The sequence below is a fragment of the Aquarana catesbeiana genome, linkage group LG01 (genome assembly GCF_042186555.1).
Source record: "Aquarana catesbeiana isolate 2022-GZ linkage group LG01, ASM4218655v1, whole genome shotgun sequence".
Classification (NCBI taxonomy): Eukaryota; Metazoa; Chordata; class Amphibia; order Anura; family Ranidae; genus Aquarana; species Aquarana catesbeiana.
Genome location: NC_133324.1, coordinates 102280510 through 102300862, shown reverse-complemented (window position 1 = coordinate 102300862; position 20353 = coordinate 102280510). Strand labels below are relative to the sequence as shown.

The 20353-nt window shown below is 43.0% G+C and overlaps 1 protein-coding gene across 1 annotated transcript in view; it reads right to left on the bottom strand.

Moving 5' to 3' along the window:
• ITGA1 (integrin subunit alpha 1) overlaps window positions 1-20353 on the bottom strand; it is a gene marked incomplete in the record, with an annotated part of 198473 nt that overhangs the window by 40817 nt on the left and 137303 nt on the right. Inside the window, 3 exon segments of the mRNA XM_073622297.1 lie at window positions 12448-12558; window positions 14222-14355; window positions 14439-14605. Of these exon segments, the coding sequence (XP_073478398.1) occupies window positions 12448-12558; window positions 14222-14355; window positions 14439-14605 (412 nt within the window).

Below are 20353 nucleotides of genomic sequence, written 5' to 3'. Positions count from 1 at the left end.
AGGATACATACTAATATAAAAAATATATTTTATTACAAAATACAAAAACATAGTACAAAGAATACAAAAAATACACCAAGTGACATGTTGGAATAATACAAGAAAAATACATAAAAACAATTGCATCAAACAAAGAAAAGGGCAAAGAATGTCACAAAAGACTAACAAAAAGCATGAGATGAGGTAGGTCTCACTAAACCGACGCGTTTCGGAAAGTCCTTCGTCAAGGTTTGGCAAGTGAGAGATATCATCTATTAAATGTTACAAAGGCAGAAAACATAAGATAATTAACAACACAGATATATGTGCTATAATGTACCCCCCATGCCCCATATGTGAGAATGAACTCACTTACCCAATGCACGTGTTACAAAGAGATTCAAAGCAAATAATCAGCCCAACTGTGGTGTCCCAGGCCATATGCAAGTCTAGAGGATCCAATTATGAGTAGGTAACGTACTAATGGAGATTCATGTAAAGGATATAGTTCCCCTAAATGCTGAAACACGTCACGCCCAAATCTGGGCGTAACGTCTGTGCGTGGGCTGGGGTCCACGAAAATCCTCGGACCTAAGGCCAAGCAAACAATATCATAAGAGGTGGCAATTAGATGGGGGTGAACCCCCCCATTAAGATGGTACAAAAAATATATGTATGTGTAAAAGCTAATGGCCAAAAGGACATACCTGATCGCTGGAGCCAAAGAGGACACCTACAAGGTGTAACATAGGAAAAGGGAGGAGGGCTCATAGAACACCATGCTGGCTATCAAACTGACACCAAAGAGGAAATCTGGTATTGGGAGAGAGAGAAGGGGTGACAATCATATGGACAATGTATATGTAGGTTGTGGTGTGTATAAACCACACCACCTATTAGAAAGTAGTCTAAAGGGTAAAAATCCCCCCAGTATCCCCAGTCCCATAAAGTGACTTACTTAGGCAGTCAGGAGACCAGCGTGGGTGCATCATCCTCCTCCGATCACAAGATCTGAGTGGATGAGCTGGAGTATTTGTCCCCACTAGATGCGCTAACAGCTGATTGCAAAAGCAATCAGCTGTGCGCATCGTATCCTCCCTGGACTATTTCCTCCCATTAGGCTCCAGCTGACAATCGATCCGCCTATGGGCAGATCTCCTGTCATCCTGGTCCAATGATGGACCCCCTGGGAGTGGACCGCGCCACGCCCCCCCAAACAACGCCGGCCCCGACCCCACATCGCGCGTGCGTGCCAGTAAACTGGAACACCGCGTCGCGGCTGACGTCACGGCCCCGCGTCCCGGAGGCGCGCGCCGCCGTTCACCCCCACCAGCACGGGAAGCCAGAGCTGGAATCAGCTGACGCTGATCCAGATCTGGAAGAGGAGGAACACAGACCGTTCCCCTGGTGTGTCCCTGATGGGACAGCCTTACCGTGCTGGGTCCGCGCACAGTGACAGCAAGGGGAAGGCACCTAGAAAAAACATGATAACCAAAATATAAGTATGCAAACTCAAAATATTGTACAATATAAGGTCATGTAAGCATATTGGATATCCTCTAGTGCACTCAAGGCATGGGACTCCACAGCAGGGCTGTGACATGGGAAGAAATACAAAGGACAAAAATCCCAAGCCATGGAGCAAACATAAGAGGGACAAGGCTTAATTCTCCCTCCCGCCTGGGGCAAAATATTTAAAGTAGGGGACTGCCCCAATGTCCTGCCAGTCCAGGGGCATGGACGTGCCGATGGGCCCCTGTCACACTACGCCCCAAAGTGGATTCCTTACTGGGACATACAGTATAGACAGTCCCGAGCCGAAAAGTTGTAAGGGCATGTGTTGGGGCTGGGCAAGGGCCTAAAATCAAATAGCCTGCATACTCTGTGGCAAAACCTGGGGTGTGCGTACAACCAGGTACGTAGATGAAGATCTATCTTTCCATGCCTCCAGAATCAAAGCCCTCCAAAAATGGCTTAAAACATGTAGAATCATTTAAACCAGGGGGTCTAGTCGCCCGTAAATTATAGATCCACCTCAGTTCGAGTTGGAGGAGATCCTTATTCCAATCTCCCCCTCTCCCACCTGGGTGGACCCGGTCCAAAATCAAAAATTTGATTTTTGGAAATTCACCCTGGTGGACCAGGGCTGTGTGTCTCCCCAATGGTAAGTCGGGGTCACATGTCTGCATGCTTCTGATGTGGCGGTATGCCCTATGCCAGAATTCGAGCTTCGTTTTTCCGACATAGAAACATCCGCAATCACACCAGAGCATGTAGACCACCCCCTTTGTCTTGCAGTTCGCGAAATGTTTGGGCCTAAAAACACTGCCATTTGGTAATGTGGGATTTTTCGTGGTAAACATGAATCTGCAGTATCCGCAAGCCCCACACATGAAAGTGCCTCTGTACTTGCAGTGCTGGGCGAACTTTTCATCCCTAAATTCACTTCTCACCAATCTGGAGGATAGAGAGGTGGCCCTCCTAAAGGTAAAGAGGGGACTGTCAGGGAGGAGTCTCTGTAAGTTGGGGTCCATAGTGAGAATGTGCCAATATTTGGACACAATTCTCTTGATTTCAATATGTTGATTACAATATTTAGTGATAATGCGCAAGGAATTGTCCTGACTTTTATTTTTTTGTGAATAGATCAGGGTCTGCCTGGTCTGAGTGATGGCCCGTTTATAGGCTTTCTTGAGGGAGGTACGTGAATAACCTCTCTCAAGGAGTCTCGCACGCAGATCATTGGCCTCTTTCTTAAAAGTCGCTTCATCGGTGCAGTTTCTACGCACCCTTAAGTATTGGCTGTAAGGTATTGACTTAATGAGACTAGATGGATGAAAACTGGAGGCATGCAGGATGGTATTCCCGGCAGTGGCCTTCCGGAAAAGGCCACTGCTGAGTCCACCATCCCCATCCCTATAGACCATAACGTCCAAAAATGCGATCTCACTGCGACTTGAGGCCATAGTAAAGTTAAGATTGAAGCAATTTTTATTCATGCACACGAGACATGATTGCAAAAGCTCTATGGGTCCATCCCAACCGTCCGAGGATTTTCGTGGACCCCAGCCCACGCACAGACGTTACGCCCAGATTTGGGCGTGACGTGTTTCAGCATTTAGGGGAACTATATCCTTTACATGAATCTCCATTAGTACGTTACCTACTCATAATTGGATCCTCTAGACTTGCATATGGCCTGGGACACCACAGTTGGGCTGATTATTTGCTTTGAATCTCTTTGTAACACGTGCATTGGGTAAGTGAGTTCATTCTCACATATGGGGCATGGGGGGTACATTATAGCACATATATCTGTGTTGTTAATTATCTTATGTTTTCTGCCTTTGTAACATTTAATAGATGATATCTCTCACTTGCCAAACCTTGACGAAGGACTTTCCGAAACGCGTCGGTTTAGTGAGACCTACCTCATCTCATGCTTTTTGTTAGTCTTTTGTGACATTCTTTGCCCTTTTCTTTGTTTGATGCAATTGTTTTTATGTATTTTTCTTGTATTATTCCAACATGTCACTTGGTGTATTTTTTGTATTCTTTGTACTATGTTTTTGTATTTTGTAATAAAATATATTTTTTATATTAGTATGTATCCTTTTTGGTAATGCCTTCAAAATCCCACCCTAGGGGAACAAATTGTTCGTTTTTCCATGTCCTGGTGTGGCCAGTTTGAAAGAGGAAAGCAGGGGGAATGGCAGGATCATCAGGTATTTCATACAAAGGAAACAATACAAAAAACAAGTTTCATAATAATAAGAGTACACAGTAAATCGGACACATATCAGAAATATGAAATTTTGGGGTAACATACACTTTAACCCCTTTGCACCTAAGGGTAAAGCAAATCTAAATGCCTATGCACAATTTTGCAATTTTGACATGTATTAGGAAAACTATCACCACAGCTATTTTGTGCATCCAGGTGAATTATACCGCATTTTTTTTCAGGACAATTTAGGCTTTGTTTTGGTGGTAAATTGTAAGGGGTACTGTAGTACTGTATCTCCTGATTTTTATCAAAGGAAAACTGGCCCAAAGTAATATATATTTTTTTTTATTTAGCTGTATATTTCTTGCTACTACATAACTGTGAACCAAAAACAACCCAAATTAAATTCTCCTGCTCCTGGCGATCGCAGCGATACCACATAAGTATACATAGGTGTGCGCAGTCTATTGCATTAGGGTGTGCACCCCAATCAGAAGCTCAAACACACACATCTATCTATCTATCTATCTATCTATCTATCTATCTATCTATCTATCTATCTATCTATCTATCTATCTATCTATCTATCTATCTATCTATCTATCTATCTATCTATCTATCTATCTATCTATCTATCTATCTATCTATCTATCTATCTATCTATCTATCTATCTATCTATCTACACAGAACTCTGTGTACATAGGAATAGTGATCTGGTCCTTTCTTGTCCCTGAAGAGCTGGGAGAAAAAACAGCCAGACTAGTAAGTAAAAGCAGCACACTTTTTCACATTGTTAGACTCACAGTTAACCCCGTGATGTTAACCCTTTCCCAGTCAGGGTCATTAGTACAGTGTACAGTATTATCACTGTATTACTGTGTTATCACTGTACTAGTGACATCAGTGTCAGTTCCTGACCCCGCCAGCCAGTGTCAGTTAGTACCAGATTGCCCGCAGAGGGGCACAGTGCCCCCTGACATCAGAGCATGGAACAGTGCCCCTTACATCAGTGCATGGCACTGTGCCCCTGACATCAGAGCATGGTACAGTGCCCCCTGACTTAACAGTTAAGTCATCCCTTATTTGCTAGCTGGACAAGAAATCAACTTGGCAGCTCCTGGAGGGGGGGGGGGTAGACGGAGGAGAGAGGGGAGGGAGATGAGGGACAAGGATTGCAGTGTGGGCGGGGCAGATACAGGGGATGGGGGCTGGAGGAGCCAGAGAGGATCGAGCCCTTTCTCCTCTCCTGTTCCGGCAGTGTGGAGGGTGGAGGAAGGGGGGATTTCTGCTGGCAAGAGCATTTTAAATTAAGTGAAATCTACCCCCCTAGATTCGCCCATGCTCCCCACTAGATGCTGCTTACCTCCTATTCTATGGCAGCAGAAGAGGCACTGGAGGGCAGGTGGAGTGCAGCTGTATCACTCCGAAGCCTACAGTAAGAGATCACTTGCCGGAACTATAGGGGCAGCATCAGGAAATGCGGCGTAATGTTAGCTTACTCCGCGGCTGCAGTTCTCATAAGGGGATTCTCAAGGGGTATACATACCAATCAAAATTGTCTCACTGGCAGCACTGTCACTGCCAGTGAGTGTCCATTAGCAAACCTAGCATTTTCCCTAGAAAAAAGCCCTGGGTGGCACAGGGGGGATTAGGATGTGCCAGCACACCCCGTGTGCGCGCCTATGTATGTATATGTTAGTTACTGTTTGTACTTGTAGTACAGCCCAAAAACAATAGTGCCCATTTTGCTTTTTTTTTATCCTACCTAAAACACACTGACACTGATACTATAAAAAAAAAAAATACTGACCCTGACCTTGACCCAAACACTAACCCTGGCACTGACCTAGATCAAACCTTGATGTAGGTCATTTTTGTTTTTTTTATATTTTATTTTTTTGTTATTATTTCTTATTATTTTTTTACACACAGGAGAGAGAGATACTAAGTATGCTCCATTTACAGAGAAGGAAGACAAAAGGGCGAGTTTTTCACAGCGATCAGGTGACCTGGAATCGGGAGTTCCGGGTCATGATCGTTAGTACAGTGCCTGGGGCTCTCCATGAACCTCCAGTCTCTGTGCTAGGAGTGCGTCGTGTCACGCGCTCCCAGCACAAAGTGAGATACGCACCTATGCGGCTCCACAGAAAAAAGTCCACTACAGTGGGGCCGCATATTTGTGTACGGTGAAGGAGTTAAGTATACACTAGGATGGGGAAGTGTTAAATTTCATAGGCAAAATACAAAAAATCAGTACATCTCTGAAATACATTCAAATTTATATGTTTTATCCCTTTAAAATCACAGAAAAATACCTGTTAATGTTGCGTGCTCACAACTTTCTGTTAGTACTGACAAACACAGTAGTTTTGCTTCACTGAAATACCAGCCAGCATTGTCAGCTCTGCCGGGGCTTCAGAATTCGCCCTCTCCTCTATTCCATTCTACATGTATATGTTGATTTATTTCCCAGTAAAAGAATACTGCTGCCTTGACTCCCAAGAGCCCACTCACACACTTTTGGAAGATGTAGCATGCCTGCGTCAAGAGGAACTAAGCTTTTAGCAGCTGTCCTGCAAGAATTTTACTATCCTGGTGATAATAACACAGACCGAATTAAAAGCTGTTTTCCACTACAAGGTAATGAAAAATCGAATACTGGGGCATGCTGTATAAGGGGAGCCACTTTAAAGTTACTGGAAAGCAGGGATAAGCTCAGGGTTCGGTCTAAACCCATGTTCAGACCAAATTTTGCTTGTTCAGAGGTTCGCTGAAAAGCCAAACTAAATGTGTAAAAACAAATCAAACACTCTTGTCTGTGCTACGAATAGGAAAGTTCCTTGGGAGAGCAAAAACAAAATTAGGTTCAAATTGGCTGCTCCTCACCCTCAACTATTCAATGGGGATAACGTTGCCGGACTCATACACACTACATCGGCCTTGCTGCCTACTTCAGCTCGGCGAAACCAATACTGAAATAAAAGCAAAGGAAGAAGGTACACCAGCCTCATGCAATACCATAAAAACACTTTAATACATTTTATAGTATTAAGTTAATAAAGAGTTTTTTTATGGTATTGAACAAGGCCGAAGAGCCTTCTTCTTTTGCTTATATTTCAAACTAAATGTGCGTTCAGCTATGCTGAACCTCTGGCTGCAGTGGTAAGTGAAACATTTAACAATAGTATTAATACTGCTGCTAAACGTGACAGCCTCCTGCTCAGGCTGGTCATTAGGAAGACAGATGAATGTACACAAAGGGGAGAAGATTGTGTAAAAAAAAAAAAAACAGAAAAAAAATGGGCTTAACCCCCTCCGTCGAAACATAACGGGTAACATGCCATCAACATGGGGGCACCTTGCCAGGGAATGATAAGTTGATAAGTCACTGAGTGTCTGATTAAACTTCTATGTGTAGCACCCTCTAGTGTGCTACTAGTGTGAATGCAGGAAAAAGTATACTCTGACTCATGTTTAAAATCTGTGAGTCTAAATCTGGGTCAGGGTCTACTGGAGTTTAGGGCTGGATGACTCATGCCGGCAGCTCTCTGGCGCCTCCCCCTGGTTCTGGAAAGTTGGAGAACATTTTGGAAGATGGAGGGTGGAGGCTAGGAAGATTGTTCATATTTAGGGGAGCTTTGCCAATCCTCAGGTGTTTGGCCTGGCAGGGGACTAGGTGAGCCCTTAAATATGAATGAGTCATGCCAGCAGGGGGAGTCAAGTGGAAGATGGAGATGGAGTATTGAGGGGACTGTCAGTGGCCCTTGAGGAAAACCCCTTAGTCTGGGTGGGGGGCTGCTCTGCCTTGGGCTGGGGCTCAGGTGCTGGCCTAGGAGGATCCTGACAACAGGAGAAGCTTGGAAGTAGTTTTCCCTGAGAAGCAGCGGGAGCAAGGAGGACAGTGTGAGTACTACAGCACGGTGTAGAGACTGCCACATGTAGCAGGTCTCTCTGGAAGATAGCGGTGTGCCTAAATCTTCCCTACCCTTTCCCTGGGAGATCTCCAGAGCAGTCAGTTGGGTAGACTGGTAAAGAGAGTCAGTTAGTAGACTGGTGAAGAAGTAGCCAGGTGGGCTGGTGCAGAAGCAGCCAGATGGGCTAGCACTTCCTGCAGTGGTAGAGCTGGGACCAGTGTCTACATGGAAATTGGAAGTGCTCCAGGAGGCAGTTCATAACACATTGTGCTACTTCCTAAAGGGACAGAGAGTTCCTAGTCCATAAGGGGCTGTTGCTTTTCTAATAGAGACTGTTAGCTACTAAACGAGGATACAATCAGAGCTGTACAGACTGAGGAAGAGGAATCAGAGTTGTACAGAGTAAAGGAGAAGAATCAATTGGAGTTGTACATAGGGAGGAAGTTGTCCCTGGTTTTGTTGCTATCAACTTGGGCACCCCATAAATTCTATTCCCCATCCAAGTTATTACCCCTAATAAAACATCAAAAACGAGGCTCAAAGACTGTTCCCTGTCTCTGGAGAAAATGTGCAAGTTACTTGTAGCCTGGCAGTGCAGCAGTGGGGAACCCTGTCATTTGCAACCCCTACGGGGGTAGTGCTATATATGCATTTGGTTTCATTATATATAAAGAAGCATCAGAGGCAAACAGTGCATATATTTCACACCTTCATTTCACTGCTTTTGTTGATGCTAGTGACAGACTGCATTATAGATGCATGTGATTTTGCCTTTAGTACCACTATAATAAACCAGATGGCATCTACCTCTTTCAATTTCTTCACAAATTGCAAAAAATAAGATGTTTAATCCTCATTTTTAAAATTCTGGGTGGAGCCATGTGTTTCATCCCTTTATGACCCTCAGCCTACAAGAAGTACTGGTTTCCAGCCCAGACGCAGATGCAGTTCGGTATTATCAAACTATTTCTTTCAAACTACATGCATGCATTTCATACTTCAGAGATGGCTCAGAGGCATAAAAGAATAATTTGCATGGCTCTGCTTACTATAATAATAAACTCTTCATTTTTTGTAATTAAAGAGGTACTTTCTGTTATAAGAAAACAAAAAAAAAAAATTCTTAGCATACCCTCCTGACCAGCAGTAATATAACCTATACTCTACTCCAGGGATCTCCAAACTACGGCCCTACAGCTGTTGCAGAACTACACGTCCCATGAAGCATTGTACAACTCTGACATTCACAGACATGACTAGGCATGATGGGAATTGTAGTTCCTGAACAACTGGAGGGCCATAGTTTGGAGACCTCAGCTCTACTCTATAGGCTATACCTTTACCGGCTATGTACATTGGCTTGAAAAAGTATTCGTACCCCTTGAAATTTTCCACATTTTGTCATGCTATAACCAAAAACGTAAATGTAATTTATTGAGATGTATGTTCTAGACCAACACAAAATGACACATAATTGTGAAGTGGAAGGAAAATGATAAATGGTTTTCAACATTTTTTACAAATAAATATATGAAAAGTGTGGCGTGCATTTGTATTCAGCCCCATTTACTCTGATACCCCTAACTAAAATCTACTGGAACCAATTGCCTTCAGAAGTCAACTAATATGGTAAATATAGTCCACCTGTGTGTTATTTAAGCTCAGTATAAATAGAGCTGTTCTGTAAAGCCTTCAGAGGTTTGTTAGAGAACCTTAGTGAACAAACACCATCATGAAGGCAGAGGAACACACCAGACAGGTCAGGGATAAAGTTGTGGAGAAGTTTAAAGCAGGGTTAGGTTAAAAAAAATATCCCAAGCTATGAACATCTCATAGAGCACTGTTGAATCCATCATCTGAAAATGGAAAGAGTATGGCACAACTGTAAACCTACCAAAACATGGCCGTCCACCTAAACTGACAGGTTGGGCCGAGTATTAATCAGAGAAGCAGCCTATGATTACTCTGGAGGAGCTGCAGAGATCCACAGCTCAGGTGGGAGAATCTGTCCTTTAGGACAACTATTAGTAGTGCACTCCACAAATCTGGCCTTTATGAAGAGTGACAAGAAGAAAGCCATTGTTGAAAGAAAGTCAAGAGAAGTCCCGTTTGCAGTTTGTGAGAAGCCATGTGGGGGGCACAGCAAACATGTGGAAGAAGGTGCTCTGGTCAGTTGAGACCAAAATGTAACTTTTTGGCCTAAAAGCAAATTGCTATGTGAAAATTAACACTGCACATGAACCTGAACACACCATCACTGTGAAACATGGTGGTGGCAGAATCATGTTGTGAGGGATGCTTTTCTTCAGCAGGGACAGGGAAGCTGGTCGGAGTTGATAGGAAAATGGATGGAGCCAAATACAGGGCAATCTTAGAAGAAAACCTGTTAGAGTCTGCAAAAAACTTGAGACTGGGGCAGAGGTTCAACGTACAGCAGGACAAAGACCCTAAACATATAGCCAGAGCTACAATCAGGGCCGGTACAAGGCAGGGGCAGAAGGGGGAGGATGCCCTGGGCAGGACAATTTACTAGAGGAAGGGGGGCGCAGGTGAAGTGGCTGGACTGTATACACAGGCTAGAATACTGCACAGCCAGTGAGAGCTGCTATGATGTCTGTGCCATGCGCTCCTGCACCCGGCACAAGCTAGGACGAGCCCTTCACTTCCCTGTCAGGCACAGTAATCTCCGCCCGACTGCCATTGTTCTGACGAGAAAGTTCCCCCCCCATGGGATAGTGTTTGGCTGTCCGCCCTGTACTGCGCAGGCGCAGCGCTGTTCTGATGAGAAAGATCCGCCCTGAACAGCCGTTTATATTCGGAGACTTTCGGCGTCTCCTTTGTGCGCCTGCGCAGTACAGGGCAGACACTATCCGATGGGGGACGTTTCTCGACAGGAGCGAGTGTGATCTAGAGGAGGAGGAACCAAGCAATAGTAAGTAAGCCATCTGCAGATGAATTTGTTAACTCCTTTTTTGGGGGGTGGTTAATATATTACCAATGGTATTTTTTTTAATATGCATGAAGAATAGTAAATGTGTATTATCAATGCTGCATTAGTGACAAGTGGCAGTTATTTAACCCCTTTGGGCTGCATTAGTGGCACCAGTGTCAGTGTTAATTAACTGCTGCATACTGCAGCAGTTAATTAACACTGATGCCACTAATGCAACACAAAGGGGTTAATTAACTGCCACTTGTAACTAATGCAGCATTGATAATACACATTAACTACCCTTCATGCTGCATATTACAAATACCATTGGTAATTAACCACTAGCCAATCCTTCACAGTACATATACTGCGATGGGGTGGCAGCTACAAGCACCGTGACATACCCACCACTGCCTGTTTCAGCCTATAGGGTCACACTGTAGCGAACACAGACATCACATATGATTCGCACTCACACTGCCGATCACATGCGATGTCAGTGCAATGCGAGTTCAGCCATACAGCTGTATGGCTGAACTCGCATTAGATTTGCACAAAAAAGATGCAGGGACTTTTTTTTACCCCGCACTAGAATCAGATTGCATGTTCTCACCCATGCGATCCGATTCCTGTCCGAATCCACAGTTCGCACTGCAATCTGCAAACTGATCTGAAGGTGTCATTAACATTCTATTGACACCCGCAGCAGTTCGCAGAGGGCAGCGTGAACTTCCTGCGGGAGAGATGCAATATGGGAACCGACACTGGAATCGCACTGGTTCTCACATTGCTACAGTGTGAATCTAGGCTTAAGATATCGGGTGCATGCCCCTGCCCGCCTACTCCCCAGTGATTTGACACAGTGGGAGTATGTCAGCAGATCCCAACCAGTGATTCATGGCCGGGACCTATTGACTGGCTGTGTCCAATCACAGCCCAGAGCCCTGTGTTGACAATCAACACAGGGCTCTATACAAAGGAAATGTTTGCTTGCAAAGCAGGGAAAATAAACAAAACAGTCTATGGTAAAAATCAGTACACACATTACACATTGTTGAGCACACAACTAACCCCTTGGATGCCCCTAGATATTAACCCCTTCTCAGCCGTTGTCATTAGTACAGTGTCGGTGCATATTATTAGCACTGATCAGTGTATAAAGCTACATTCATGACCTAGGCATTCCGGAGCTTCTTTTGGGCAATAGGCGTCCCGCAATTTTGTCGCAATTTGTTGAGGGACAATTGCCACAAAATTGCACCGTGATTGGGGTGCCATTGAAAGTAATGGGATCGCAAGCGTGTCTGTGCGTCAATTTGGGAATTGCGGGCAGAATCACAGCAATTCCGCCCACAATCCGGAACGCCTAGGTGTGAACTGAGCCTTAGTGTCACTGGGTCCCACTATAACTCGCCCCTTCTTTACAACCGGGGGGGGGAGCAGTTTGCCATCTTCGCCCTGGGCACCAGATGACCTTGTCCCAGCACTGGCTACAATGGAATGGTTTAGATAAGGCATATTCATGTGTTAGAATGGCCCAGGTAGACCTAAATCCAACTGAGAGTATGTGGCAAGACTTGACAATTGCTGTCCACAGACGCTCTCCATTCAATCTGACAGAGCTTGAGCTATTTTGCAAAGAAGAATGGGCAAAATATTACTCTCTAGATGAGCAAAGCTGGTGGAGACCCAAAAAGACTTGCAGCTGTAATTGCAGCGAAAGGTGGTTCTACAAAGTATTGAATCTATCACATAAATACCCCAATGAAATACATTTACGTTTTTGGTTGTAACATGACAAAATGTGGAACATTTCAAGGGGTATGAATACTTTTTCAAGGCACTGTAAATGTAAGATCTTTCATATGCAGTTCTGTGTTAAGTCTGTACTTACATATGCATTTATAATCCTCGGATGCTCATTGCTGAGAACCGGGCCTTCTTCTGGATCTTTAAAATTGAACTCAACAGAAATATTTACAGAATTCAAAAAATCTGGCTTTTCCTAGGATAGAAAAGAGAACACATATGTGAAAAAAGCAGCCACATGTACAGGCTACATAACAATACGCGCCTATTCACTCATGTATTTTAAGTAAAAATCCCATTCTTTGGTATGTGGCCAGTTTGCAGTTGAATGTGCTGTTAAAGGGAATTTATTAGGCCCTTTCATTCTTATGCCCTGTACACACGGTCGGACATTAATCAGACCTTCTGACAACAAAATCCATGGATTTTGTCCGACGGATGTTGGCTCAAACTTGTCTTGCATACACACGGTTGCACAAAGTTGTCGGAAAATCCGATCGTTCCGAACGCAGTGACGTAAAACACGTACGTCGGGACTATAAACGGGGCAATAGCCAATAGCTTTCATCTCTTAATTTATTCTGAGCATGCGTGGCACTTTGTCTGTCAAACTTGTCTACACACGATCGGAATTTAAAGGATCGGATTTTGTTGTCGGAAAATTTTATAGCCTGCTCTCAAACTTTGTGTGTCGGAAATTCCGATGGAAAAAGTCCGATGGAGCATACACACGGTCAGAATTTCCGACAACAAGCTCCGATCACACATATTCCGTCAGAAAGTCCGACCGTGTGTACAGGGCATTACTGTATCACTTAGTTTGTGAATCTCCTGGCATGCTTTGGAATACTGTGACAGATATATTAATTTTTAAAAACAACTCCATGGTACTCCTGAATACTTTGACAAACAGTTCAACAAAATGCATTGAGTTGAATTTCCACCTAGATCAATACTAGTGAAATATTGTATACTTATAGTAAGACAATAGATATAAGTTGGGATAATGGTAAATACATGTTGGGGCGTAAGCCAGAAGGAGTAGCAGTATATATAGTTGCTGATGAGCTCTGTACTTGAAATCACACTGGAAAAAATAACATTAAAGTTCATTTATTCAGTTAATTTCTAGTCAAATCACATTTCTGTCAATCAAGCCCCAATGAAGGGAGTGTTCTTGGATCCCCAAAACGTGTTGGATACTTTTTAGATTGTCCCCCTGACTTTTATTGGAAATTGTAACTGGCCCTCTTAGGAGTGGTGTGGTGCTTCAATTTCTGGCTGGCTGCCTGGGAATCTGCCTGATAATTTACATTAATTTCAATAATTTCAAATAGCAATACCTGTGAGATAACCCCACTGGTTCAGTTCTATTTTTCCACGTTTCTCAATTATACAGCACTGTTGGAATTTTATTGTTGCTTGTGACCCCCACTGGGGAGATTCAATCTCTCCGTTTGTCCTGGTGATCATTGCAAGACTGAAAATGAAAAATTTGGTGTCACCACTGGAAATAAAAGTGAGGAATTATCTTCCAATAAGGACGTCTTAAAGACGTCCTTACTGTCTAGGTGATATTTTCTCACTTTGGAAGGATTTTCTTGTGTCTTCAGTTGTATGTATGGGACAGGAGGTGAGTGACACACAGGTGACAAAAAAAAAGACTGACAGGGGTTTTAATCCTTCTTTACGCTATGAAAAAAAAAAAATAAGAAAATGGGGGGGGGGGGTAGCTATAATTTAAACACCATGTCCCCAGAATGATGTGAACTATGGAGCCCCTTTCTTCTTGAAATTGGGAAGCTCATATAATTGTTAATAAACTCATGTATTAGGAATATGGTTAAAGTATTACTTGCCACCATATAGAAATCGTGGTTTACACAGTCGCCACTTTTAGAGACTACACCTTGTACATCCCTTCCATTGGTATTAATGAAAAGACTTCGAGATAGAAAACGATGTGAGTCAAGTGTGATTTTGTACTCCAGATCTACATCAAATAAAAAAAAAAATAGTAAAATAAATAAATAAATAAATAAATACAGTTTACTTCAAAAATTACCACATACATACCATAAATTTCCTGCTTGTTTTCACCAGATTTAAGGTCTATTCTGAAGCAATACATTGCCTGGATGCACACAGTATTTCTGTTGTTGATCCCACAATTCTTTATTTCCATGTTGATGGTGTCTGGATGGAAACGCATTGCTACTGTCACTTCTACAACATCTCGAGACCTAGAATAAAAAAACACTAAACTCATTAATGTTGTAAAAGTATATTCAAGTCTGCCCTTACATATTCTACATTGCAAAGAATTTGACCAATTTTTTTTTTTTTACGGAATGCCTCCAGTTTGCCACATTGCATTGAATTTTACAGAAAATTACAGTGGCTGAAGATTGAAAAGGAAAAGTAATTTTTTATAACAATATTATAATATGCCTTTTGTAGCAATTGTATGTTATATTACTTTTTTTTTCCCATTTACTTTTCTTTTCATGAAAGCAAAGTTACCTTTTAAATTAATAAAGTTAAAGTGGTTGTAAACTCAAAGAAAGATTACTGCCAGCCCCTCTGTTCTACCAAGCCATATTACACTATGTACATGTTTGTATAAAATTATGCCTCTAAATACCTTATTTCAGTTTCTGGTAGGTCACGTGACCGACCAGAAATCCAAGGGCTACAGTGAGAAGCCGAGATCCCCCTCTGACGTCAGCCGGAGAGGTCACATGACTGCTGTGCTGTCTTCTCAGCCCCTCTCTCTGTAGCCCTTAGATCGGGGGAGGAGAGCGGCCACATGAACAACCAGAAACAAACTGAAATAAGGTAATTAGAGGCATAATTTTATACAAACATGTACACAGTAAAGTATGGCTTGGTAGAACAGAGGGGCTGGCATTAATCTTTGTTTAACTTTACTGCCAACTACTAATAGCGGCAGGAGGGGCTGGTAAGAGACACACAGGAGTTGACAGGCAGGGAGGAAGGGGGAGAGGGGAGACAGAGGAGAGCGGTGGGATGACGTAGGCACGTAAATTGACCACGTATCATGGATTAGCAGCCATGATCACCGTGGTCAGCACACTAATGCCCTGTACACACGGTCGGATTTTCCGATGGAAAATGTGCGATCGGAGCGTGTTGTCGGAAATTCCGACCATGTGTAGGCTCCATCGGACATTTTACATCGGATTTTCCGACACACAAATTTTGAGAGCAGGCTATAAAATTTTCCGACAACAAAATCCGATCGCGTCAATTCCGACCGTGTGGACAATTCCGATGCACAAAGTGCCACGCATGCTCAGAAGAAATTCCGAGACGGAACAGCTCGGTCTGGTAAAATGAGCGTTCGGAATGGATATAGCACTTTCGTCACCCTGCAATGTTTAAAATTGTTTAATGAAGCGCATTCTCTTCTTCTTTATAATGCTAGAAGAATTAAGTCGTTTTGCTGCTGATATTCACACAGAGATATCACAAACTTCTTTCTTTATTATTTATCATGATTTCATCAATATATTTTGCTTTGTCACATCTGTCAAAAAAGATATATGTTTTTTTTTTTTTTGGGGTTTGTATTTTTTTCAAGCCTGATCGTGTTTTTTTTTTTTTAAATTCTGAATATTTTTGGGTGTGTTTTATGTGTCAAGTTACCACAAACACCATTATTATCTTGTATTATTTAATCTCAAGGAGATTGCTTGGTGTTGGTGTCTCTTGTTAATTTCACATTGTATGTTTGAAATGTACCTACCTCCTCACAAACTGTCCTTTTTGAAGGAAAACACACATAGGCGAGTATAATTGAAACCAAAATTCCTTTATTAAGGGATCAGAACCAAACAAAGAGGGAGGCAACGCTGGATAAACATCAGAAATTGGCGAAGCCTTTGGCCCCCAAGCTTGTACAAAACAGGTAAGTATTCAAGCTTCACAAAGTGACCCAAATAATTCTTCATCTTGGAACTCTGCCAAAACAGACAATTGTACGACACTTCCAAACAATGTTTCATGTTCCTATTTCTGTCATTGAATATCTGTGTGCTAAGTATACATATTTTTTTTACATAGGGGAGAAAAGACTCGGAGGACACCCCTCATCCGAGGAGACCACAGACCCCCCACCTTATGAGGAAGTGGAAATCCCACAAAGTCAACAGGAGGAGGAGGAAGGAGACGTGGTGGAAATAGTCACCACAACAGGTGTCTGCGACCACAGGCTCAGGTAAGAGATGGATGGCGGCATATTTATAATACATGGTATGTTTTTGTTTTTATATTTTTAGGTGATCGTGATGTTGTGGATAAAGGACATTTCACCAGTGAGAGTGCCCAGATCCTGATCAGGGAGATCATGGGGTGTAATAGGGACTTGGAAAACATCCAGAAAAACATCAGTGATGTTAAAAACAAAATGAAGAACATCATTGATGTTTTAGGGAGAGTTTAAAACACCTCCAAATCCCTTACTTTTTTGTGTTTTTTTTAATTTAAAAATTTTTCAGATTTTTGGACATATTCGAGAAAAGCCAAGATGCACACAGTGTGTCAACATGTGCTATCTGCCATCACAGGAGATCAATGTAGGCGTTTTGGGGGTGCAACCCCTTCCTCAATAATAAAGTAGCTGTGAGGAAGGGGTTGCACCCCCAAAACACGTCCCTTGATCCCCCGTGATGGCAGCTAGCATATGTTGACATTCGACAATTTGTGTGCATCTTCAAAATTTGGCTTTTCCAGGGGTGACTTCACCCCATCTGAACGCAATATCAAACACAGTTTATAAATACTCATGTCTGATATTGCCTTCAATTTCTACAAAAGTTGAACTTTGTAAGTTCCATATTTGTGTACTTCTTGTTTGTTTGAAACATGCCTGTTTTACCTTAAATGGACATTTCTACTTTTATTAATGTGACCCAAAAAATTGTTATGCAACAAACATGTTGGTTTGTTTTAAAAACCTTTTATAAATGCACATGTGATTGTGCTTGTATTAAAAAGATTGATACTCAAGAATGTGTGGATTATTGTTTCAATGCTCCTAAAATTTTGTTGTGGTAAAATTGGTGTTTTCAATGTGTTGACAATGGGGGTTATTTCCTAAGGGCAAATCCACTTTGCACTACAAGTGCAGTTTCAGTGCAGTCTCAAGTGGACTTGTAGTGCAAACTGTATTTTCCTTTAGTAAATAACACCCAACAGTGCTTTTTTAGGTTACACAATCACGCCATTTTCAGGACTCCCCACATTTCTGTCAGGGTCAGCTAAAAGAAACACAAGCAGTAAATGTCACCAAAGATTTTAGTAGTTAAAATTTTTTGTTTATTTGAAAAATGTATCAGACATTGTCTGCATATTGATGGCCCCCCTACCCGCAAAGTAATCAAGGTATCTAAGACAGACCTTGCGGGCACTCAGGGGGGGCAAGCCAGGACGGCCAGCCTCAAGCGCCGTCAGGGTTGGTTCATTTACTTGAGATCCGGCCTCAGGCCCAACTGAGGCAGCATAGTTGGCAGAATTTCACCTTAAAACGTTGTGGAGAACACAGCACGCCAGGATGATATGATTCAGTTTATACTCCGCCATGTGTATGGGTGTAAGAAATAGGCGGAACCGGCTGGCCATGATTCTAAACGTGTTCTCCACCACTCTTCTGGCTCTGGACAGCCGGTAATTAAAAACCCTCTGGTCCGGAGTGAGGGTCCTCATAGGGAATGGCCGCATAAGATGGTCCCCCAGCGCAAACGCTTCATCCACAACGAAGACGAATGGGAGTCCTTCCACATTGTCTTCTGGAGGTGGCAAGTCCAAGCTGCCATTCTGGAGATGCCTGTAGAACTCTGTCTGGGCGATGACTCCACCATCGGACATCCGGCCATTCTTCCCCACGTCCACATACAGGAATTCATAAGTAGCCGACACCACCGCCAACATCACAATACTATTGAACCCCTTGTAGTTGTAATAGTATGACCCCGAGTTGGGTGGTGGGACGATGTGGACGTGTTTCCCATCAATTGCCCCTCCGCAGTTAGGAAAGTCCCACCGCTGGGCAAAGTGGGAGGCCACAGTCTGCCATTCCTGTGGCGTGGAAGGGAACTATGGAGTCAAACAGGAAAAATAAATTAATCATTTTGCACATAAACATTGCAAGCAGATTAGACACAAACATTCTTGGCCAACATCAGTATAACATTTATTTTAGGGAGTATTTAAAGACACAGGTATAAGGTCCACCTATCAGATCCCCCCCCCCTCTCATGGCCCATTTTTTAAATTTTATGGGGGGGAGATGTTTTGGACAGGTAACCCTCTCCACTTCATTGAGAGATGAATGCCTAAATAATGTGTATTACTTTGGCCAGCCCCTCCATACTTTACACTATTGGCAGCCCACTGGACAGGTAAGAAGTGTCATAATACAAAGAGATAAATACACACTGTACACATTTTAGCACATTTTTACATTCTGCTATTACCTATCAAGATAATAATAGGATACCAAAACTTTAAACAGTACCATTTGAAAGTATTCAGGCAGGCCCTTGCACTACATGCTTTGGGGAATTCATCCATAAATCTGACCACTAAAGAGGTGGGTATAGTGTGTATGGGTTTGGCAAAGTCAGCAGATAGAGGATGTTTATCAGCTGAGTTAGCAGTTGGTGGGAGGGAGGGTTCCAAATGATTTTGGGACACCAAAAAAAAGCCTCTGGTACTCTGCCTGAATTTCAACCACACATCACAATTTTCGAAATTTTAGGGGGTTTTTAGGGTAAAGCACTACTATGGAGCTGACAAAATACATTGTTAAATGACTACACGAGGTGAATATAGGGCCAGGAGAGCATGCTGGGGAGGTAAGTGAAGGCAAATATGCATGAAGGACAAAAAATAAAACCTAAAATTCCAGCATGCATGAGGACAAAGGGGACATTCACAGCATATTACAATCATGGTAATTAGGGAATGAGGAAAGAAATACAATATATTAACACACATTAAATACAATAAAATTTGAGATTAAAGGATAAAAATCTTACCTTAATATACTCCTTCTGCAGGACCTGGATGATGGCAGAACAGGTCTCTGGGATAATGATCCCCAGAGCCTGGGAGGAGATGCCTGTCGAGAACTTGAGGTCCTGCAGACTTCTCCCCGTCGCCAAGTACTGCAGGGTGGCGACTAGCCTCTGCTCCGGAGTGATGGCTTGCCTCATGCAGGTATCCTGCCTGCTGATATAAGGAGTCAGCAAAGCCAACAAACGGTGAAATACGAGGTCCGTCATCCGGAGAAAGTTCCTGAAATCGTCAGGATTATTCTCACGGATCTCACGGAGCAAAGGCATGTGACAGAACTGGTCACGCTGGAGCAACCAATTCTTGGTCCATGAACTCCTCCCCATCCTGTTCATGGACTAGGCTTGTGTCAAGGTAAGGACCCCAACACCAAACCCGCACAACACGAACTCTACGAGGAGTACGTATATGCAACATGGCTAGAAAACGGTCGGCTGCTCAGAACGAAGTAACAGAACGCACTGAAGAACAGCAAGGCCTGAAAAACAGTAACGAACGAACAAGAACACAATGACAGAGTCACGCGTAACTCTCTGCACGCACTGAAGACCAGATACAAACCCACAAGCACAAACTTAACAGCAGAAAACGATCTGAAAACCACGAGTCTGAAAAAGCGTGAATCGTCTCTCACCAAACTTTTACTAACACAAGATTAGCAAAAGGAGCCCAAAGGGTGCTGCGCTTGGTTCTGAACTGCCCTTTTATAGTCTCATCGTACGTGGTGTACGTGACTGCGTTCTTGGCGATCGGAAATTCCGAAAACTTTGTGTGACCATGTGTATGCAAAACAAGTTTGAGCCAACATCCATCGGAAAAAATCCATGGATTTTGTTGTCGGAATGTCCGATCAATGTCCGATCAATGTCCGATCGTGTGTACAGGGCATAAGG